Genomic DNA, 25676 nt, shown 5'->3' on the forward strand with positions numbered 1-25676 from the left:
CATTTAGTTTTGAAGCCACTTGTAGAGCGATTTTGGTTTTTGGTTTTTATACAGCCGGAAGGCGTAAGACATTAGCTTTTTTGTCGCCAAAATTCGAAGTCAGGATCTCCCGACTGCTAGCAAAGCGTACTTCTAAATTACACCATTAAACATGAGGTAGGAAAGAACAAAATTCCCAACAACAGAATAAATGCAGTCATTGTCTACAGTTAATGAATTTTTAATTTCATTCAAACTGTTATATACTACTGTAATATTTTAATGTTTCCTGTGAATATTGCTTGACATATGAAAATGAAATGCAGAAACAAACTTAAAATTTTTTTTAATTGAAATTGCTTTTGAATTATTCATTTTGTTTTCATAGTCAGTTATTTTAGATTTTATTTTATATCATTAAAAATATTATCGAAGAATGTTATGATTATTTATTTTCATTAATTTTTTTTCTTTAATATTAAACTAATCTTTGAGATGTTAGCTTAGAAACTGTGTGGTTTTACGTATTATTGCACAATTATTTAATCGTATGCTATAAAATCTATTTCGGTTAACGAAATGAATTTATTGCTTTTTCATTCCGATCATTAGGTCAGTTTAGTAAAGAAGGATTAATAAGTAATACCATATCAAGCGATTAATTTCTTTAACTGAAATCCTTGCCTTTTCTTTATATTTTCAGATCTTTTTCATCGACAGCGTGCCAAGGCCTCACGTACTATTCTGTTTATCTGTCATCAGAAATCAGTATACAACTCAACTTTTGCCTGTGTGCTGCTGCCGAGCTAGTAGCCGTCGTCGTGGCAACGCTGACCCTCCGGAGCTCTGGTCGAAGATGCTCAACTTTCATTTTCGGTGCCTTAAGTGGGATTATGAGCCTTTTTCAGGCATTTTCAATTCCTTACCTAGGTAAGTGAAATGGTTTCATACTATTATCAACCCTCCAAACGGCCAGAGGATTCCCCCCCCAAACCGTAAATTTCCCCAAAAGGCAATGAATATATAAGGTATTTCCTTCCTCCTTCCAGCATGCCTTTGTGGTGTAACGGTAGGACGCTCGGCGCGTATTCAAGACGTCTAGGTTCGAGTCCCGGCAAGGACACTGCATATTTTTAACGTCCCCTTCTTCAAAATAACCTACTGACTCTACAGTGGCGCCCGAACTAAAAATTCGTCACCACCAGGATTTGGCGACTGGGAACCCTAATCGCTATAATATAGGAAGTATATAAGGTATATTCTCCCTCTTTACTTCATGCCTTCGCGGTGTAATAGTAGCACGCTAGGCGCGTATTCGAGAGGTGAGGTTCGAGCCCCGGCGAGGGCACTGCACATTTTTCACGTCTCCTTGTTCAAAATAACCCGATGACTCTGCACGTAAATAACATTCTCTTGATTATGATTCCAAAATGGTCCACTTTGTACTTTAGTTCCTTTTCTTCCAGTAGATTACTACTTTCAATTGTCTGAAACCACTTCAAGATGAATGTGTCTGTACAAAAAGATATCATGATAAAATTTTTGAACGTATATATACGACTTGCCCGTTAGTGGATACGTTGCGAATGTGTTATTTTCCTGTCATAGAATTTTCTTTATCCGCCGCAAATGCAATCAGATGTTATTGCTATTTATCATGATCCTCCTTATTGTAAAATTTATAATTCTTGAAAAATTTCATCCCATTCTTTCATGCATATTTTCTTAAAGTAAGTGATTGAACATCAAGTTCTAACTGGAAATTTTGTGGTTTGAAATCTGGTGATAGAAAAATTGATTTTTTGATTTTACGAGGGTTTCAGATACGTGAATGATCTCTATAAAGTAACCAAAAGTAAAGGTATCCTTCCTTCTAACTTTTTACCAGTTTTCAGTTCTATTCGAATTATTGTTATTCAAGTCTAACCTAAAATTGAAAGACGAAAGAGAAAAATATTTTGATGCTCCAACGAAATTAAGCTGAGCAAAGACATAGTCATGGATGCCAGTCTCTGCAACTACTTCTCCTCTGATTGTAGTGACAAAAGTAATTAATTTTGTCACTATTGTTTTCTGTTCACACTCCAGAATTTGGTTGAAAGACATTATTAACAGATTAAAGAAAAGCTTTACGATGTTCTTAGTGGCCCATGTTAGTGGAAAAAAATCGATGAAGTAAAATGCGATTAAGTATCGTTTTTTGATAAAGTAAACAGTTTTCCGAAGATAAGGGCAACAATAACGATGGGCTACTTAGGGCGTAGCTAATGCTATTTTTGTTAGAAGTCGTGATCTTATTTGCTTGCTGCAAGTTTTTTGAAGGAAACGTAAAAGAAAAGGTTAAGCGCTAAATTAATGTAAGTAATGATTTATCCGATAGCGATTAGAAAGGAACAAGTCAACTATAATCGATAAGCGCCTCATCATCATTGTCGCGGTGTTTAAACTTTAACACCAGACACATTTTTTAAATTTACACCGATTACGTTTAAGTCAATTATTATCAAAACGTAGAGGTGGTGAACAAAATAAAATTGTGATATAAGTTTCGGATGTTTCTTAATTTTCCTACTCACAAAGTTGATTTAAAACATTTTAACTATGGATGAAGTGATGAATATTGAAGACTTTCTAATTTCCTTTTTTGCACAAGGAAATGTCTTCCAGTCTGAACTCTTAAATTTTCTGAAAAGTATATACATCAATCTCTTTATCTAGAAATACATAACAGTGAAACATTTAGCTGCTAAGATTCTACAACAAAATTAAAAAAACAATAAAATAATAAATACATTTTGCGATACAGCGCTGTCCAGTTGGAAAGTCACCAAACTGATCGATTCACGCAGCAAAATTATAAAAGGATAAATAAAGAGACAAAACTGGAAAGCTATATATTCCGACTGTCAATTAACAATAATTTAAAGAATAACAAAAACTGAGAAACATTTATTCCATAAAAGTTTAGGCCAGAATGCAAGAAATTTTGAAACCCGTGTATGGTACTCTAGCTAGTTTCTTTCTCAGAACAGTCAGAGTTACCTGTAATTAAGTAGGTGACAGATGGAGAGGTGTTTACCGTTAGGTGTAAGTCATTATTAACATAATAACCTGGAGGAGGTGGATAGCATTTCTCATAATCAGTGAAGGATTATATATGCATATGCATGCATAATTCCATAGCATGGTAAAGCATGCAACTCTCGTGAAAATTAAAATTTCCCTATCTATAAACACATCTAATTGAGATGACCAGTGAATTTTAACTGTACTGCCTAATAAACATTTTGACAGTTTAGTACAAATATACTAATTCGGAAATACTAATTAGAAAATAACAATCCAGGTGCGATAAATATAATGCGATATTCAGTCTTTTAACTATAATGGCAGGTGCAGAAAACATGACGTGAATAATAATATAGCCTTGCTATGCAAGTCCAGGGACATAATTACCTATTTAGCATATTAAATACACTATACAACCACAATTAAGGATTTTGTCCTATTTAAAGAAAAACCTACAAAAATTAAAATTTCATAATAAAACACACACTGAGAGAAAGGAAAGGGACTTACTCCTGCAGACTTTGGAGTCTTACACTATTGGACTCCGCTAGTCAAATTAAACTGAGAGTCATTCCACACACACAGGCTGAGAGTCAAGTTGCAGTCTCTTCTTATTACTTCAAAGTTCGTATCGTGGCATATCCCACCGTCGGTAGCTGATTTTCGAAGTCACTAATTCTCGAATTTTGCACGTTCACACTCATCTGTTCTTCCGCTCATTGAATTCACTCTCTCGAAAATGTGTCGTTGATCTTCGTCCAAGTACTCATAACTTCGGGAAATCGACATCACTAAGTCTGGAAATTTGGGACTTTCACGCTCATCTGTTCCTCCGCTCATTAAATATCAGATTGAGCTGTCATCGTGCACGAAGCCATCATTTTCAGTCTCTCCTCTTCTTCTGTTTTTAATTTTCTTTTTCTTCTTCGTATTGCTGAAATCTCTCTAATTCAAAGCAAAAACTAAATGCTAAATACCCCTTTCGGGACAACTCAAACAAGTCGTTGAAGAAATCTCTGAGTCATCTACCTTCAACAAAATCTACCTCTCTTTTTTTCCTTCTTCATTTTTGCCAACTCGGCATAACAAAAACTTTCACCATCCAACTCAAAACCAGTCGCTCAAGAAAAGTCTGCTTCCCACCTGCAACAAAATCTCAATCTCTTAATTTCTCGCCTAATTAATAATATTAATAATTATACTGCAACGACCGACGCAACGACGCCTCATTTCAAATTAATTGGTGAATCGCACTTCGGCATGATCTTATCCCAGCCAATAAATATAAACAATCTTAACTTTCCATTCAAGTCTTTATCAAACGCCGCTTTTTTCATATCAACCAGTGGCCATGTTCTCATTAAGGGAGGGGAGAAATAATTTCACTATCACTAGAATGAACACAGACAGCAAAAAAGGGTCCTATTCTTTTCTTTTTCTTATCTTGTATTTCCGATGCCCGGTTCGCAACCAAACCTCTGTTTTGTTGACCACTTTTGTGTCAAAGAATCAACAATTAGAAAAATTCCCTAAGACACGAATTCCTACATAACAATTACCAGATTCTTGACGGCCAGCGGTGTTCCTTCTACTTTTTAATTACTGCTTTACCCTGATAAGAATCAACACGAAGTTTGAAAATGCCCAGTAATAAACGAAGTTTAAAGGTTAATGGTGTCCTTTGGTTTGATTTGGGGAAACCAGCGGCTTAGCGGTAAATTCATTAACCTGGTAACTAGACCCAAGCTCAAATTCTGGCAAACTTCCATAGGAAAAAAAAGTACTTTATCTATGTCTCCATAGGATTTCTAAGGCATTCCCATGGGCAATGTTCATACCAGCCAATTTCCCTTAAAACATTCTCTACGAAGTTACTCCTTGTTTTCAGCAATCTTGTGCTTTATCGTAGCTCTAATAATCCAATTCCACTGAATAATTTTGTTTAAATTTTCAGATTGTAGCATTGCGTTTTGCTTAAATAACGCTATATTACATTACCATGTATTTATCAATCATAGGACTCAGCAAAAGGCTATAATTACACAAACATTCCTTGCAAATATCTATTATCGAAGTTATGCACACTAAAAGATTTTGCAGATTTAATTAATTTGTAATTTATTAACAAAGTGAGCAGTTTAAAAATAATAAAAGACTTTTTTTTTGATGATTTATTTTTTTGTGACAGTCAAACCCTAGGACACATTAGTTAGATGTCCACTTTTTGCTTAATTTTATTTTCTAACTAAATTAATTTCGAATAACTATTACTTAATGATACATCTAAATGATAATTCATATGAATATCTGAAGCATTTATTTGGATGAAAATAGAATTTAAAGTTAAGCAAAAAGCAATCTTAGACTAGAGTAAATTTTATTCTTCGGAATCATTTCTTTCTTAGAAATATACTTATTTAAAATCTGTTGGCGTTGACAGAAGATTTAGCCCAAATTGGTTGTTGTTAAAAGCCTTCACATATTTTTTCCTTTTATTATCATAAAAGATGTTGCTTTATAAAATAACTCTAATAAACTTGTAGTCGGCCATTTAGTCTTCTATCACTTTTAAAATTGCTGCCTTGCCCATAAATTCAACTTTCCAATCATTTCCTCACCTATCATCTAAATTTATTTTTCGATTTTCGATTAAGATCCCATCTCTGATTTTAAAGCTTGGGGGTTTGCAGCATATTTGTCGATGAGTATATATGTATATATCCGTCAAAATAAAATAGCGTTGAAATTTCCTATTAAAAAGCGCGAATCTGATGTTCGAAAAGGTGTTATAAGCAAATTTTCGATAGCTAATCTTAATTGGTCATTTAACTACAATTTGGAATTTCGTTCTGCAAAACGAGTGAACTGATTTCCTTTAAGCATTTTACACTAATAAAACTTTATCTCCTTTAGTTAATGACATTAACTCCAATCTATTTTATCCAGACTTTTTAAAGAGATAATACTTTAGCTTTTTACGTTTCATTTAAATTTCCTCTAAAGGTATCAATATGTTTGTTTCTCTCTGATCCGTCCATTAATTTCCCTATAAATTTCATTATTTTTTCTCTTGCATTTCAAAATTATTTCAATTCTGTAGAGGAGTTTCTAGGTCATATAGCCTCAAAATCTATGTGCTTTTATTCACAATCTGCGTAAGGCACGTATCTAATCCATAAATTAAAAAATATAGAATATCGTATCTATAGAAGCTTTTTTTCAGTAGCTTAAATATTTGCGATACTACTATATTACAAATTCTTCAAGGATGGCAAAGCTGAAAATGCTCTAACAATAAAATTTTTATTTCTACAATATTATGCATCGATTACAAAATCTTTCCGGCTTTTTCTAACTGCTATTTTTGAATGTAACTGTAGTCCTGAAATCCTTCATACTTGTTTCAGTATTTATTATCTTCAGTAATCTGGTAATCTGCTATGTACATGACACTTTTATCTCATGACTATCTAACTGAATTATTTTTAACATTTGTAGACATCTTTAGATATTTCAGATAAGAAAACATGAACAAACTGCTCAGGGATAGGATCGGCAATCTTCCAGTTGCTAGTTGGATGTGGCAATCATTTACCCGCCAAGAAAACGCGCGGTAAAAATGGGATAATTCCTTACAGTCTTACCCGCTTAAAAAGTGAGTGAGAAGATGTAAAAGACTCTGTCATACAAATATTGATTTCGACGAGTTATTGTTAACCAAATTTTAGTCCAAGGCTACTGTAAAGACTATATGACACCTGAAGAAGAAAACAAGAAAAATCAGTTACGTTCACGCTGGGATTTGAATCACAGATCTTCCAGTCACTAACTAAACTTCGTAACAACTTACGACACGTGAGGGAAATAAGATAACTCCTTATATATTTGCTATTAACGTTTTGAAGTTAAAAATGTTTTCAACTGAGCTTTTCAAAATTTCTCGGTCAGCTACGTTGTGCTGTGATTTTTTTAATTATCCACACTATCAAGCAAGCATTATGATAGTACAAGATGTAAAATTTTTAATTCATGTTTCATGCGATCTGGTAGATTTCTACTTTATTATTTATTCCATTACGCAAAATTTACTCTGCCGATTGGGAGAGAAACCTTCGTTAAAAGGGTTTTTCAACTAAACGCCGCGTATTCATGTTGCACTTGGATGGCAAAACGACCAGCCATCCAGCCCCACTCTAGCCAGTTTCCATACCATTGCCATTCGATGTAACATAAAATTATAATCTATCTTCCATTTTTTCTGTTTACCAAACTGATCCATTTGAAAGCTATTAACTCTTTCTCAATAATTTAGATCATTATTTTGTTTTCAAATAAACTATGTAATTGATAAAATTAAAAATATAACTTATAATGTATCTAGTTGAATATTCTAGCAGTTCCCAATTCATGATTTTCATTCATAAAAGATGCTCCAAACACTATTACATGCAAATCTCGACTAAGAATCACTTTTTATTTTTCATTTTCAGGTTGGATGATGTCTTTGATATTGTACACTTCCGCCAAATTCTTCGCCCACACATCCAGCGTCATCCTTCCGTTGTGGACCAGAGAACAACTCCCTCTGGTGACCAGAGAACAAGGCTTTTATTTTATAGAAACACTCAGTCTAGTGGGGCCAATTGCCGTTCCCGTCATCCTATTCCAGGTAAGCGCCCACTTCGTTTTCACTGATGCTTAAAGATTCATCTAGTTTGCAAATACTTCCTTCAACAGATCAATATTTTTGTAGTCATTAGCTATACGTCCTGAAATTAGCTATACATCCTGCAGGATACGTGAAACATGTGTAATATCTTAATCTTGATTAGAAATTTTGGTTTTTTCCATTGCTAACCGGACATTTTTCCAATTGCACCGCAAAAGCACACGGTAAGGAGGTAAAAATTACTTACACTTTAAAGATATCTTATACCTTTACGAGCAAGTATATGAGTTATTATGTGCAAAAGTCTGAATAATTTTCTCTTAGAGCGAAAGAAAATTTAAAATTTATATCATGAGACTTATACTAGCAGATGCGGCACAGAACCTTTCTGCTATATCTTTTATAACACTGCATCTCAAAATTAACGAACAACATAAAAATATGTTTACTGATTATAGTCCTCAGTCTATGTTCAATGATGTAATTATCTATATAAGTTGCCCGCAACACAAGCCAAAACTGGAGGTCTGTGCTTAAGATGCCACACGAAATATGCAAATTAAACTAGCGACGACACGTATGAAAAGACGCATGTTGGTATTCCGGAGAATAAAGTTTTTTAGCGGACACCGGTTAACCAACCTGAAAGAGTAAACTAGCCGCCTTTCGGTCATAAAATAGGTCACCAGTATCACATTCAGCAAAAAACAGAGCTATCAGCAGCCCGTCCATGTCCGAAATCATGATACTGTACCATTTGTCATATCAAAATCATCATCAAATATTTATCATACATAAAATTACTTTTGCAACATTATATTTTAACGTTAATTTTGCAGCAGTTAATAAGCGATAAGCAACGGAGGACGTGGGCACTGTCCCTTTACCAAAAGGTTAATCGGTATAGCACCACGTCCACCTATATCTAGAGCCTAAAGAGGAATCACAAGACGCCACGCACCGGGCGCCCAAACCCAGAGCCGAATTCAACCCGGGGGCAGTCCAACAGACCAAATGCCCACGAAAGACAGTCCCAACAACCGCCCAGGCCCCACATTTATTAAATAAAATAACAAAAGCATGCAGGGCCAAAAAGGGCGAGTTTTGACAATAAGCAAAAATTTTACAAAGGTGTAATACACACAAATATAGAATATACATAAGCTAAAGTACAGTCTGATGTTGGGCAGCCCAATAATATACAATGAGTAAAATATAGACAGTAGAATTAGACTTAATGACAATATAACATAAAAATAGAGAACATAGTGACATAATGAATGTAAATGATTACAGCAATACACAGAGGATATACCAAAAGAAATAAAAATAAAATAATACAATAGCCATCAGTGTGTGACTGGAAGTACTGATACATGGGAAATGCGTAAAGCATTCAGAATTCGACTTAATTCAGAAGACTAACAACTGGATCGGGATACATTGCATAGCCAAGTACATATATTTGACAAAGCAACATATTGAAAGTCAGTGTAATAAACAAGATATTCGCTATGACAAAGTCATGTTACAATACCGCAGGTAGTGATGTGATACAGAAGAAGTAGGTAGCGTACAATATAATTTGATCTCGGTACGCATTCAATCCCTATAGTACAACAATAGTTAGGAAAAAGGAATATGTTATACAAAATATATTTAGCATGCAACTGTGTTTAAGATATACAAAGGTCGATACATTGGTTACTACCAATTATGGTACAGGATTCGTACCAAACTTAGTAACTGAATGCAATAGCGGTACAATACAATTGATCACGTGGTACTGTGGGAAAAACATGCAATAAGGCTAATTATACGATTATGAGGAATAAAAATAACATATTTAGCCTGCATAAAAGTTAACGAATATAAGATACCATACAAAACTATACAATATTACAATACAATACAATACAAAAAAAAAAAAAAAAAAAAACATATTTAACCTGTACTAAAAGCCAACTGATATAAGATACTATACAATACTATACAATACCACAATACAATACAATACAGTAGATACAATACCACAATACAATACGATACAGTGATGCTATACAATACTATACAATGAAAATACAAAATACATTCAGTGTTGGTGACACAAAAATACATTTAAAATTGTCATGACACTAGTGATGAAAATACAAAATACATTCAGTGTTGGTGACACAAAAATACATTTAAAATTGTCATGACACCAGTGATCCTAATGCAGCAAATAAATTGATGCAGTTACCTACATAAAAGATAACTAATATAAGATACCATACAATACTACAATACAATACAATACAAAAGCTAATTAAACGATTATAATGAATAAAAATTAACATATTTAACCTGTATAAAGCCAACTGATATAAGATACTGTACAATACTATACAATACCACAATACGATACGATACAGTAGATACTATACAATACTATACAATAAAAATATAAAATACATTCAGTGTTGGTAACACAAATATACATTTAAAATTGTCATGACACCTGTGATCCTTATGCAGCAAATAAATTGATGCAGACAGTTAAATGTGTTACTATACATTTGCAAAGAATGAAATATAGACTTAAGTATGCCACAAATTATGAACATATATTATACCGTGAAAAACACAAAATACATTCAATGTTGGTATAAATACAATGGATATATTTAAAACAATGGATAATGGTTGGATATATTATACAATGAAAATCTCTAGCGACCCCAATACATTCAGTGTTATTATTACACAGAGAATTAAATGTATGTTGTTACATTTGCAATTGATGAAAAGAAGACAGTAACAGTATAATGTATAGCCAAATATGCAAGTATATGGTATACAGATGTTTAACAGCAACTGGCAAATAATGTATCATTAATACGCACAACTAGATATGCCAAGATATTATATACTATTATACAGTGAAAAACGCAAAATACGTTCAATGTAGATATTATCATAGTGCATTATGAGGGAATACAGACAGTTAGTTATATGTTTGATAATACATGGACAAAAGATAAAAATAAAGACAATAACATTATTATTCATAGGTAAATATGCAGATTTAATATATTCAGATATTTAACAGCACCTGGTAAAAAATGTACCATAAGTACATTGATAGCTGCTATGGACAGCAAAGAGATTATTAGGACGGGACATATGCAACAGATAAATATGCGAATTCAATAATTTCAGATATTTAACAGCACCTGGTAATAAATGTACCATAAGTACATTGATAGCTGCTATGGACAACAAAGAGACTATTAGGACAATACATATGCAACAGATAAATATGCAAATTCAATATATACAGATATTTAACAGCACTTGATAATAAATGTGCATATGCAAAAGATAACATTATTATTCATCGGTAAATAGGCAAATGCAAGATATACAGATACTAAACAGCACCTGGTATTAAATGTACCATAGGTACAGGGACAGCTGTTATAGACAATATTACCTGATTGCACTTGGAAAAAGATGCTGAGAGAGAATATACAAATATTTGACTGCTGCTATACACAGCGACTTATAACAGATGGATTACAATAGATTACAATGGTTACAAACACTTCAAAGCATAAAAGTAGATGGGTTATAATATATACAAGCAGTTGAAGAAGTTGAATCATATGTCGATATTATAAGGCACAAAGATCAAGTCCCAGATTCATCAGTTTGTCAATTAAACGGACTATCTTTTTGACTTGATGCCGTTGCTTAATCAAAAAACGACTAAAGGCAGTCCTATCCGTTGGTGGAAAAGGAATATGGAATTCAGTAGTAAGTGGACAATCGATTAGATAGTGTTCTGGATTGCCCAGTTGTCCACAACTACAGAGTGCTGAGGAAGAGAGTCCATGTCTCTCGAAATATAAGGGAAAAGGCCCGTGGCCCGTAATGTAGAAGATCAGCTGTGGTGGCATGATTAATCGGTCTAAATCTACTTTAGGGACATGGGCAAATGCTCGGCGACCAGTTTCCTCCGAACTCCATGCATTTTGCCACAAGTAGATGGCTGTGAGAAGTAAGTGACGCTTTAGATTAGATACTGGGCGTGAAACCGTCAAGGTCTGTGTTATCTCGTGATTCTGTGCTGCTTCTTTAGCAAGCCTATCGACAGTTTCATTACCGTAGTTCCCCACATGAGCTTTTGTCCATTCTAAATAATGTGGCAAAATAAATTACAAAAATGTGTAATATAAAACAATAGCATTCTCTGATAAATAATACAATCTAAATAAGATATTTCAATACAACTAGAAATAAATAAAATATTACTCTTAAACTTAACAGTACAAAATATTTCCCTCACAAACAGAAATGACAAAAGAAAATTTTACCCGTAAAATAAAAATCATAAATTTTCAGTTAAACATATTTATATTGAAATTAGATACATCACATTTTTCTTATTTAAAAAAACCATTATGGTAATCACATGAGAAGGAAAATAATGCAAAGCGAAAGACTAAATTAATACATATCAAGAAATTAATTGCTAAGGTATATTTTCAAACATATAATGTAAAAATACTGTTTAAAAGAATTGAAAAGAAGTATACCATAGCCAACATTACTTCATAATCAACAATTCCTTGTACAGAATATGTTTCTTTATAAATGTTAATCGCATAAATTTTATTACTTCAAAACCATTATTAATAGTTTTCTGGTCAATGCAGCTCTATGGTTAATTGATTTTAATACATAATGTGAATACATATTAAATGAAATACATAAGGTAGAGAAACAGTGCAGCAGTTAATAGGGAACATATACTTCCATTTACAAAAAAAGGTTTCAAATGATGCACTTGACATTTCCTTTCAAAGTTAGAGATAATATTCAGAGGCCGTACACAAATTGAAGAGCTGAATGCTTGCATTTATTACCGTGTAACCTTTAGTGGGTATTATTTCACAAGACATACTCTTTTAAACTACATGCTACTTTTATTATATATACAAAATGTATCATCACTCGCATACACACTTATATCTACAGCTACTCATAACTACAATTACTCGCATTCCAGTCATTTTCTTATTACTGCGCGCACTTCGATGCCTGCCACAGTGCCAGCTTTAAGTCCAATTATGGTATACCACATCGATAGTTCTCGATATACCACATTCATACCTGTAGTCCTCTTTATCATAACTATAGTCTATTTGGGGGAATGAATGAACTTAACGTTCATTGTTGAAACCAAATCTCAGCAAGGCTCAATAAAGACACTGCATAACCAAAATACAACTTCGCAAGAAATGGTGGATTCTTTGCAGTCACAGGTTGCAGCTTATAGAGATCAAGTTTCTGTACTTAATACTGTTCAAACGCTGGCGGATGATACTAGGAAACTGTTGGCAAATATTCTTGACACTAAAAGTGCTCAGATAAACACTGACTGGTCTTCTATCTTGGTTGTAAGTGACCATGTGAAGACTATGGGGTCACATGTGAATAAATATTTAGTGTCTGAGGCAAAGGATTGCTTTGACAAATACAGATTGGACTGGTATTTCTGATATTAGCGATGATATTCAGCCCTCTTTATCTCTTTTCCACGGTCCAATAGACAGGGTTGCCACGCTACCTGGAAAACCAGGAGAACCGGGAAAAGTCAGGGAATTCGAAAATTGACCAAAAAATTCAGGGAAAAGTCAGGGAATTTAAGTATTTTTGTCAAAATCTGGAAAAGTCAGGGAAGTTCATATAATGATCCCGCTAAAAAAAGCGATTTTTGCGCCGACGTCGGAAGAGAGAACTTTTTTGGCGAATTGCCTATCACGTGAGTGTCTGCTGGCATAGAGCCAATTTTCGCAGCTCCAATTTGATTGCCTTTTAGAAAGGCAAAGCAAGTTTCCCGCAACTTTTGGTTTCCAGTATTCTCGAGAATCGCAAGTGCAGTGCATGAACTAAAGAAAGTACCTGTTCTCGTATAAAACAAAATGGGTTTAATCTTAGTATACGGTACCATGGAGGTTAGAATCAAAGAATATGTATTGTAAAGAAGGAAAACCTCTCTGCAACAGACGTGGCTCCGTTCCATCATAGAGGGAAACAGCTGTGCATGCGTGATATGTCTATCTGCCGCCAAAGCTGGAAACCAGTGTCGAAGTTCGAAGGTCACGTTATCAAGAGTTCATTAAATGAATATCCTTTAAACTTTCTTTAACCACTTGCGCTAAAAAGACGCGAGATGTTTTTGTTTCAAACTGCGAGCGACGTGAACACCACGTCGATAAGCATTTATCGCAAAAATGAAAATAACATGGTGCACACGTCGCCTAACAACGAGATTGTTTATTTCTCGAGTTACAGCTCTGGATTGCACTCGCAGATGCGGAGCGGCGTAAATGAGACACTTTACCACTTACTATATTGTAGCGCACGGCACCGCAACCGTGAAGTTTAGTCTTAGCGCAAGTAGTTAAACTCTAAATTAAAAGAAAATATTTTTTGGCGCAAGTAAATTAATTCATAGGTTAGTAATTTTCAGGGGGGGGGGGGGAACTACGAAAATCCGTTTTTAAAATTATTGCGAAAAATCCAAGAAGAAACGTCCTTTGATAAAACGTTTCTTCTTGGATTTTTCGCAATAATTTAAAAACGGATTTTCGTAGCTTCCTTTTTGTCAAAGAACGTTTCTTCTTAACACGTTTCTCAATTTCAGGTACACATCGCGGAGAGGGAAATTCTGGCCGCCAGGTTCCGTCGCCAAATCCCTTGGCAAATTTTCCCTCCGCATTCTAGCGGCGTAATAGCATTTTACTTGTATGGAAAATTTTCTTCTTTACATAGACCAAAGAATTAGAGATTCTTTGCATAGACGTTTTTTGGTTAAAATAATCTCCATGTATGGATTTGGCAACATGATGATGCGCAGTAAACGGGTCATTTTGGTCTTGGCGACAATTTCAAAATCGTGCCAAAGCCTTACCGTATACTAGAATTTTACCGCAAAATCTTTTTAAACTTTTCTTTTTAATAAATACCTTGCCATTTTGCAGTAAAATAAAAAATACTAATCTGTCATCTAGGCTAACCATGTAATATAACTATATTCGCTAAAATATCGTTGATTATTCTAATTCAATTTTTAAGTAATTCTCTTTATTTTTATGTTATTCGTATAATTTAATGATGCTTCTTCCCTCTAAATTTATTAATTATTAGTAAATAATATTTCTAAATTTCAGGAAATTTTCTCTGGCATAATCTTGAAATTAATTCTAGCAGTATGATGACATACCATCACGAAATTTAATGCACATATTTTTTTCTTATGTATGCTGCGAACTAAATATAAAATACCTCAATTTATTAAAATAGATTTCTTTCTTTCGTTTAGCTGCAGAATGTCTGCAAAAAAAGCCTTTTTTTTATTCCAGATTGGGAAGATTCTAATCTCAATCTTCAATGGAGAAAACAACAACTATTATAATTATATTTGTGTTTTCAAGTGTTAAAGTGCTTTTTAAGAACATACCTCACACAAATTAAATTTACCTAAAATCTAACCTAACTATTTAGCATTGCGTTGTGATTTATAAGGACCGGATTAGCCTCGTGTTGAACTGGTGATGATCATGAGTAATAATTAAATAAAACATACATTTGTTATCCAATGTATATATCTTAAATTTTATTAAGTTTCTTAAGTGGAAAAGTAAACAAAATTATCAAACAAAGTATACCAAGAATAATTAAGAATAAATGTCCTCTGGGATTTATTGAATAATTAAGTGAATTTGCTACACAATACAAGTAATACCATAATTTACCTCTTAGCATAGCCAACGTACATTACGCGGATAGACTGGAATTTTCTTGAAACGCACCTGGAAAAAAAAACCTGGAAAAGTCAGGGAATTTCATTCTCCTGTTTGAGTGGCAACCCTGAATAGATGCGTCTAGAGATTCTACAATTAGAGAGTACAAGGATCCTGCAACGGAGATAGAGGCTGATATTTTGGATTCTGGATTTTCTGATAAACAGGTTCAGACACTTTTAATTCCTACTACAATACATACTGATACAGCTTCAGCGCCTCCATCTATAACATCTGAGTCTTTTCTGGCACCTCCAGTTATTGATCCGCGAAATTCTACATCACATACCTATGTAGAACAAAGTAATTCAGCATTACAATTAATTCCAGCCTCCAGTGCGAAACACAAGTCCCTCTCGTACAAGAGAGAAGGTGGAAAATGCATCCACTCAAACCTAAACCATCTGAGCACGTCTTGTTAGTTGCGGGAAGAGATCAGGATATTTCTCTTAAAGTAATTCAGGAGCAACTGGCAATTTCTTTGGATCCGAAGATTATTGGAGTGGCAATTCAACATACGTCCAACCCGATCTAAATAATTGTTAATCCGTTGCGCTACGAAAGAGTACCTGCATAAATTGAAGAATAGAATCTCTACTCATTCAGAATTGTCTACATCTCTTCAGCTGTGTGAAGCGAGACCTATTCGTGATAATATCATTATCTTTGGAATACCGGCCGAGGTTGGGGCGGAGGAAGTGAAAGAGGCACTTGAGTCTGTTGTCCCAGCAGGAAACGAGGGTGTTATACATTCTAGAATGCCTATCAGGGTCAATGTTCCTTCTAACCTTCTTCGGGAACATACAAAGACCTGACTCGGAACAGAGAGCTTACTAAAGCTATGTTCACTAATTGTGGTAAGTAGACAGGATACACATGAAGGGTATACAAAACCCTTTATTTTTCTCTATATACAATAACTTCCGTACTTCGGAATACACTGACCCGCCACTTGGGGTCTAACGTAAAAGTATAAAAATAAAACTAAACTCTAATTTAACTTTAGAATAATAAACGTGGAAGATTGGCCTTATATTAACAGGAAGGCGTATGTAGTACAGATAACTGAGAACACTACAATACGTTTAAAAGTTATCAAGAGGATTAAAACCTCTGGCCTGGAAGGCAACAAGCAACTGCGTAACTTCTAAGATAAGCGGCCTGCTTCGAACTCACTGCTTCCTCTCTCTCTTGCTTGGCAAAAAGCCACAACTTAAGTACTTGGCGTTCGCCAGACAAACTTTGCATAAAAACCTTAACGCTTATAATTCTGGCCGGAAGTAGAAAATAAGAAGTGATAGTAAAGATTTAAAATAAAATAAACGTTAGTAAAACTTAAGATCCTTACATACTTCCCGCCAGAGTTAATTAGTTTGAAACTGAGGTCTAAAACGACCTTGTTGAAAACTTTTAGCTCTAGAATCTAACGCGAGGCCAATCTTTTACAAACATACTTCGCTAGAAACTAGAAATTTAAAAGAAAGAAATTTGTTACAATAGCAGCTCCCAGGATATACAACAATTTTTTTCATCTGTACTGCATCTAAACAGGAGCTTTATTCAATTCTGGTTCCTTCCAGAGATCTGGAAGGAAAACTAGTTTAATGAAATGTTACAGAATGACATTGAAAATAACATATAGAATATACTTTTCTTAACATTCTTATTTCATTCATGACTATTTTAATTATCTCTCCCCGTGCTCTCTGACATGTGTTGTAAAAACACCAAACACGAATGTGTTTCTGTCTATGTGTTCAACACTTCCTCCTACAATCAAAACACTAACGTGTTAAAATTCAACATACGAGACCTCTTAACACACCCTAATTTCAACTCTAGACCCTGAGGTACTATTCTGAAAGTGGCTAACTCTAAAGTGTAGCGTCAGAGAGCCTAACTACATCATTCAACCTTTAACACATATTCACCATGATTTAATCTTTACAGTCACACGAATAACAAATTTTTAACATTACTTTCACTTTTACCATATCACGGTATTTCTAAACATTCAAAATAACAGTTCACATGTATACAAGAACATATCAAGATGCCGTTAATTTTACACATTTGAAAACATACATTAGTAGTACATTGTTAACTTCTATTCTTTTCAAAGCAAGTGCCAATTCTTTCTACATTGAAATAATACTACATTTCAAAAAGTCTTTCAGACTAAAACTTCTTTCTTGTTAGAATGTTTTAAATAAAATTTATACAATAACTTTTTACAATATTTAAGTCTTTATACAACGCTATTATACATCAACTTTAGTTTTACGCGCGAGTAATTGAAAAACATAATACCAAAATCGGTAACAACTCATTTCTCGCCCTTTTGGCGATAAAGGTAGGCCTCGCATGAGGTAAAACTTCTTGAAATCTGCCACTTGCAGTAAGAATGAAAGATTAACTTAAGTTTGCAAAGTAACATAAAATTTTACTTATCTTTGTAATATTCGGACATCCTTTTCTGGGCCCAGTCTTTAAAGGTACTGCAAATAGTAGTTTGATTTATCCTCCTTCTTGTACGGACTCGCCCTTCAGTGCTTTCCTCTGGAAGCTTCCTTTTTTCACCAGTTCGGCCACCCTTGAATACCTTCCTTTTCTCCTCTGCTTGTGGTCTTGGCCGTTTGATGGCAGCTGGTCTTGACGGAACCGGGAAACTTCTGTCGTGTTCCTGCTTGGACCTCGTTGTTGGCCGTTCAAATTTTCCTTGTAACTTTTCCTCCGCCGCTGATGGCCCTTCCGCAGTTCGGCTACATTTACTGCGGAGAGTCCTGTCGGATGAGTCGATCTTCCGTTTTAGAGCCGGGTTATAGTTGCCGTCATTTCTCCTGGTTCTCTTCACATACGTCGTCCTTCTCCCTTCTTCATTCTGGGGGTGTTCGTGAACTCTCTTTTCTGGACGGTGGAACGGCTTCTCTTCCTTGCTACCTTCAATTTTTCCGCGGAGAAATTTCCTTTTCACTTGCTCCTGCCTCTTAATGGCTTGCCCTTGTACTTGTCGTTTTTCCACCTCTGGAGCTTGTGCCTGCGGTGTCTGCCGTGCCGGATCCTGCAAAAGATCTGAAAAGATTTGCATTTTATTACGATCGAAGTAGGGCTTGATTTGATCAATGTTAACGGAACAGGTTTCACCATTTCTGGCTTTTAATACTACTACAGCGTGAGTTATTTTTTCTATAACATATGGTCCTTCAAATCGTGGAAAAAATTTGGCAGTTTTATCTTCTGGTGCTGAAGAAAGTGAATGCTTAATTTTTAAGACTTCATCCCCTACTTTATAAGTTACTCCCCGTCGTTTCAAATCATAATAGAGCTTCTGTTTTCTTTGTGCTACTTCCGTATTCTTTTTTGCTTCTTTTATTAGTTTTTCTATATCACCCATTTTAAATTCTGGGGCTCTTTGTTGCACATAAAATAATTTATCTAACGGTGTTATAATCTTTCTGCCTAGAAATAACTCAGCAGGAGTTTTGCCCGTTGTATCATGTTTTGCGGTCCTAAGGGCGAAAGCAAATTCATTGACATAGTTATCCCAGCTTTTATGAAATTTTTAACATAACTACGGATAATTTTCACTATATTTCTATTGACCCGTTCCGCTATATTTGATTGCGGCCGATACGGGACCATTTTTAAATGACGTATGCCCAGTTTTTGGCACATTTCTTCAAATATATTACTTACAAATTGAGGACCATTATCCGATATAACTTTTAGGGGCGCCCCGTATTTTAAAATATACTTATTTAAAATAGAATCAGTAACTAATTTCGCGGAGGCTCGTTTTAAGGGAACAATTTCGGTCCATTTACTAAAATGATCAACCATAACAAGGAGATAGCGACTTTTATTTAACTGACTTTTTGGGAAAGGGCCCAATAAATCGATGCCAATTATTTCATTTGGAAATTCGGATTTAATACTATTTGGAAACCCGGCCGGGCGGAAATTAATATAATTAACTGCTTGACATGTTGGGCAGGACTGGACATACGCCCTTGTTAACTTTTGCAGTTCAGGAAAGTAGACTGCCTCGCGTACGCGTTGGATAGTTTTTCGAATACCAGCATGAGAAGCTAAAGGGCTGTCATGGAGCTCCTGCAGGATATTTAATCTAAGACTAGCTGGGATAACAGGTCGAAATTCGTTGTTGGAATTCGTAGTTTTTGTATAAAATAATAGACCATCTATTAGTTCGTAATGGGCCGCCCTATTTCTTATCGCCACAATATCTTGGTGGCTAAAATTTTCAGGATCCTTCAAATACTCATAAATACTTCCAAACTCAGGATCCTTACCCAATTCGGTTATTACAGTTTCTCGGGAATTTATTGTACATGCTGTGAGCATTGCCACCTTTACGGTATTCCCTTGTTCATCTATTTTAATTCTTGATAGGGCATCTGCTACGATATTTTCCTTTCCGAGGGTATGCTTGATTACCAGATTATATTCTTAAAGCTTGAGTGCCCATCTTATTAACCTTGGGGATAAATTTTTTCCTGAGTACAATCTAGTTACCGCCGCATGATCAGAGTACACTGTTATCGGCGCCTTTCCAAAATAGACTCGGAACTTTTGCACTGCTAACAGAACTGCAAGTGCCTCTCTTTCGGTCGCGGAATAGTTTCTTTGTGTTTGATTTAAAGTTCGGCTAAAAAATGCCACGGGCTGCTGATTTTGCGAAAGTACCGCTCCTACCGCATAAGCATCCGCTGAAATTTCTAAATTCTCATCCTTTTCAGGAAATTTCAACACAGGGGCTTGCGTTAATGCTTGTTTTAATTTTTCGAAAGCACAATTGGCTTCGGCCGTCCACGAGAATCTTGCCTTTTTCCTTTTTAATTTTAGCAATGGTTCAGCAATAGCTGCAAAATTTTTTATAAAGGATCTATAATATGAACAAAGTCCTAGAAAAGAAGAGAGCTTCTTTGCCGTGTTTGGAGTCGGATACTTTTGTACAGCGATTATTTTTGATTCATCTGTCTCGATCCCTTTTTGAGATATTTTGTAACCTAAATATTTTAATTCAGGGGCTGCAAATTTGCACTTTTCGACATTAACTTTTTGACCGGCCTCATTTAATAAAGAAAACACCTGTCTTAAATCCTGTACATGTTGGTCGAGATTGTCACTAGTAATAATGATATCGTCTAAATAGATAAATGTGGACTTTCCAAGAACAGGTCTTAACACAATGTCCATGCATCGCTGAAATGTTGCCGGGGCCCCTGAAAGGCCAAACGGCATACGCAAAAATGCATAAGTGCCAGACTTGGTTACAAAAGCAGTCTTAGGCACGTCCTCAGGCCTCACCCCTATTTGAAAATAACCAGTCGTTAAGTCTAAAGTCGTCATAAATTTGGTTGATTTTATGTTCCTTAGAATTTCTTCAATGATCGGTAACGGATATACCGGATATTTCGTTATGGAATTTAATTTACGGTAATCAATAGCGAATCTCCACCTTTTTGGATGCTCCAAAGGATAGTCATTATTTTTCTTACATAAAACCACCGGGCTAGCATAACTACTTGAGATGGGCGTTATGATCTTTTTACGTAGCATATCGGTAATATGCCATTCTATAATTTTTTCCTTATTCTTATCATACCGGTATGGTTTTTGGCGAACTGGCATTGCATCTCCGGTGTCAATACTATGGTTAGTAACCTGAGTAAATCCTGGAATATCACTAAATAACGAAGCAAATTCACTTACCACTTGTCGGATTCTATCTTGCTCGTCATTAGGCAGGTGGTCAAGTTTTAACATCGGCGGTTCAGCGTTTTCAGTACGAACTGGTTTCATTGTCAGCTTAAGGGACGCTTCATTAAAATCCAGCGTAGCTTGGGCTTCTGAAAGAAAATCTATTCCTAAAATTAAATGTGCTTGCAGATTCTTTACTATAAAAAATATCACCTTTATTTGTTCGTCCTTGATACGGATATACAAAGGTACTTTACCTACGCACTTACATTTTTCTCCTTGTGCCGCTAACACTGTCGTATTATCCGCATTATATATGCGGTATTTGCGAAAACACTTCCGCCACACAGGAACACTGCGCGCCGGTATCCAGGAGTGCGGTGGCTGGGATATTATTCACCAAGACTTCAATCTTCGGAAGAGTCAAATTTTTCACCATTACTGTATTTAACTTGTAGGAAGAGGGGTTTTCGTGGCCTTCGGATTTCCGCACCCTCTCGTCAGCAGAAATCCGTTTTAGTTTAAATTATTTTTCCTTTCCGTGCTTTCCTTCTTTTTCCCCTGGCCTTGAGACTTTTTTCCTGGGTTGCTATTGAACTGTCGACGTTCGCCGGCTGTTTTTGAATGCTCGGGTTTCCTTGCCCACTGATTCGCTTTTTCTCCGTAGCCATGTGCTTGAGTTTGCTGTAGTCTTCGCGTACCAAATTGGTTTCGCTGTTGATACTGGCGTCTTCTTTCGACGTCCGCCGTTCTTCTACTTTCAAACTGGATTGCTAGCTCAAATAACTTTTCCAGTGTAGTCGGGTTTCTTAATTCAATAAAGTCTTGCACTTGGGGTAGTAACCTCGGCAAAATCACTTGAATTATTTCAGGATCCGGACGGTTTCCATACAAGAGTTTGAAAACGTGAATTTTTCTTAAAATAAAGCTCGAGAGGTTTTCGATTCTTTGTTGATATATATACTGAAAATTTCCGTTTCTAATTTCGCACGATCCCTTACAACAGGGAAGGCTTTTAGTAGGGCAGTCTTGAAATTTTCGTAAGTATAGGTGGGACTTCCTGCTTGACCCAAGAGACTTCTGCCTATACATTTGAACCAGTTAAGCGCTTGGCCCCTCAAAGCGCTGGTAGCTAAGGTAACTTTTTGAAACTCGTGCACGGGGTAGAGCATGAAGTGGTCATCCAATTTTTCCAAAAAACTGGTTACCGGTGAGTTTCCATTAAACGTTGCTTCTGGTTTAATCGAAGCGCGCATGGTCTGGACGATGTGACCGAATCCTTCCAGGGCGGCAGCTGGCATTTCTGGATTCTGAGCCGTTTCTGCAGGCAGCACAGGTTCTTCTTGAAACTCGGCCATGGTTATTCTTCTTCGTTGGGCGCCACTATCAGGGTCAATGTTCCTTCTAACCTTCTTCGGGAACATACAAGGACCTGACTCGGAACAGAGAGCTTACTAAAGCTATGTTCACTAATTGTGGTAAGTAGACAGGATACACATGAAGGGTATACAAAACCCTTTATTTTTCTCTATGTACAATAACTTCCGTACTTCGGAATACACTGACCCGCCACTTGGGGTCTAACGTAAAAGTATAAAAATAAAACTAAACTCTAATTTAACTTTAGAATAATAAACGTGGAAGATTGGCCTTATATTAACAGGAAGGCGTATGTAGTACAGATAACTGAGAACACTACAATACGTTTAAAAGTTATCAAGAGGATTAAAACCTCTGGCCTGGAAGGCAACAAGCAACTGCGTAACTTCTAAGGTAAGCGGCCTGCTTCGAACTCACAGCTTCCTCTCTCTCTTGCTTGGCAAAAAGCCACAACTTAAGTACTTGGCGTTCGCCAGACAAACTTTGCATAAAAACCTTAACGCTTATAATTCTGGCCGGAAGTAGAAAATAAGAAGTGATAGTAAAGATTTAAAATAAAATAAACGTTAGTAAAACTTAAGATCCTTACATGCCTTTGCATCGACTGGACTCCAAAAATAACTGGATAGTGAGTTTGGACAAGGACTATTCATTGCGACTTGGGATCTAAAGGAATAATCTACTTGGATTTCCGTTCATGCCTTTTTCGCCGATATGTACGGTTACTACGCTGCTACAACTGTCAGCAAATTGGCCATTTAAGCCGACAATGTACAAATCCACCAACTTGTGTTCAGTGTTCCAAGGTACATAGCGAATTGATCAAGGTCTGTGAAGATTCATCCAATTGTGTAAACTGTACTCAAATGATTCAGAAAGTAAATGCAAGCATTGATTTCAAACATGCTTTTAATTCAAGAGCATGTCCTACATATCGAAAAGCTCTTCAACAGCTGATATTACAGACTTTCTCTTAAATCATAATCATTATGCATTTAAATACTGATTGTAAATGTGGTTGTAAATGTGGCAATTCGTAAATGTAGAACAAAGTTATGGATGTTGACTGCTATCGAATATAACAGCTATTCATTGTATCCATATGTATATATATTGATGTTATTTTTGATGTAATTGCTTCATTTTGAAGTTTAACTTTTATTGTAATATTCTCAAGTTTTGGTCATATTGCGTAATTTAATATTGGTTAATAAACTGATTGTAATGCCAATTCATGCAATTTCATTTGGAGAATACAATGAGTCATGGGTACTGTAATATTTTGAGAATATTGAATTTTTAGAAGTGTTTTATAATATATGTCATAGTTATCTTACATGTCATAGTGATAATATATGACATAGTTATGTTATATGTGATAGTTATAATATATGTCATAACTAATTTATAATATATATCATAGTTATGTTATATATCATAGTTATAATATATATCATAGTTATGTATGAATTTTGCCACACAATTGTTGTTGTAAGAACCATCCATGTGCATGTGAATACGTATTGCGGTATTATGTAAAGTATAATATGTACGTTTAAGCGTTACTTGAATGTTCATGTTTAGCATGTTGTTATGTAGATTTGTGTTATATATTTAAATTCGTTATAAGTGACCGATCCAAATAATGCATTCAAACCACATTTGTAACCAAATGGATGCTTAGTTAATGCACTGTAAACTCTTTTAAATGTGTAATTTTTTTAAATGTGTAAACTCTTTTAAATGTGTAATTTTTTTAAATGTGTAAACTCTTTTAAATGTGTAAATTTCTCTGTACATTAAGTTCTTTAATTTACTGCTAAATTAGCGTAATAGCTAATTACTGCCAACGGTATGTACTGCAAGTAATATTATTTTGTTTTGTATTAAGCATATATATAGATATATTGTACCAGAAAGCCCGGGGGTCATACGAAATGACCGCTTTTCTAGATATTATAAATATCTAGAAAAGAAAATATCTAAAATCTTTTCTAGATATTATAAATTGTAATTAAAAGGATTTGTGCAAAGTTGACTGCTAATTCAAACTGAATTACCCACGGAAGGCGGCGAGGATGCCCCTTTGCTTACTGCTCCACGGCGTTTTCCCCTTCCACTTGCTTAATTGCTTAAAGTAGAGTGCTATGAAGGAAACCACTGACGGTACATTTCTTAAGAGCCGCGGTAGCTCAATAAATAAAGGTGATTTAAATAATAAAATGTAAATTCACATGTCAAATATCTCTTTGTACACAACATTTCTTGTGTAGATCTTTCCATCATTTTTAAGCTCGCCTTGCAGAGGACCATCAGTTATTTTTAATTTTATGTCCGTTCTTTCACGAACTTGAACAGGTAACATAAAGTTGACCGTGTCCAAATGCATGCTCAGGTAAAAAAATTTCAACACGCTTAAGCGTTTGGCCTGAGATTTATTGATGGTCATAGCAAAGGCAAGTTTTACTGGAAATTGTCTACGTCTCAATTGAAACGGCAATCCTGTGCCGTGGCAACTTCACCCCATTGGCTAGTACAGTTACGCAAGCAACCAATAAACTATCGGAGACAAACAGCCACTTAAACCGCATATATATATATGGGGTGAAGTAACATCATCTCCGTGGCACGCCATTTTGACAATTTGCGTCTTCGTGAGACTTTAATTAGCCGAGATATTAAATAAAAACTAATTCCTTACAATTTACGCTTTCTTTCTTGGGTTTTTCCTATTAGAGGAATTTGGCTACGTGACAAATTATTTTTTCTTGAATATCTATGGAACGGCGCCGAGTTGAAATTCGAGACACGTATCCTCGGATTCCAAAAAATTCTCTAAATCCATCGATACCGTTCTCATCTTCGTACGACTTTAATCGGCCGAGATATTAATTAAAAACTGCGGAAACGTTAATTTGCACGCTCATTTTTCCGAGTGGCAACAATAAACTATTGGCGATACATACTTTTAGCCGCTTATATATATAAAAAGATTATGTAATAGT

At 35.2% G+C, this 25676-nt stretch overlaps 1 protein-coding gene across 1 annotated transcript in view; it reads left to right on the top strand.

The window, feature by feature from the left end:
• LOC118191412 (beta-alanine transporter-like) overlaps positions 1-25676 on the top strand; it is a 533418-nt gene that overhangs the window by 412949 nt on the left and 94793 nt on the right. The window contains exons 7-8 of the mRNA XM_085824846.1: positions 683-909; positions 7539-7717. Coding sequence (XP_085680972.1) covers positions 683-909; positions 7539-7717 — 406 coding nt within the window. The remainder of the gene's footprint in view (positions 1-682; positions 910-7538; positions 7718-25676) is intronic.

Source organism: Stegodyphus dumicola, chromosome 10 (assembly GCF_044657685.1).
Source record: "Stegodyphus dumicola isolate Sdum_Otavi_A_Nest chromosome 10, ASM4465768v1".
In the NCBI taxonomy this organism is placed as follows: domain Eukaryota; kingdom Metazoa; phylum Arthropoda; class Arachnida; order Araneae; family Eresidae; genus Stegodyphus; species Stegodyphus dumicola.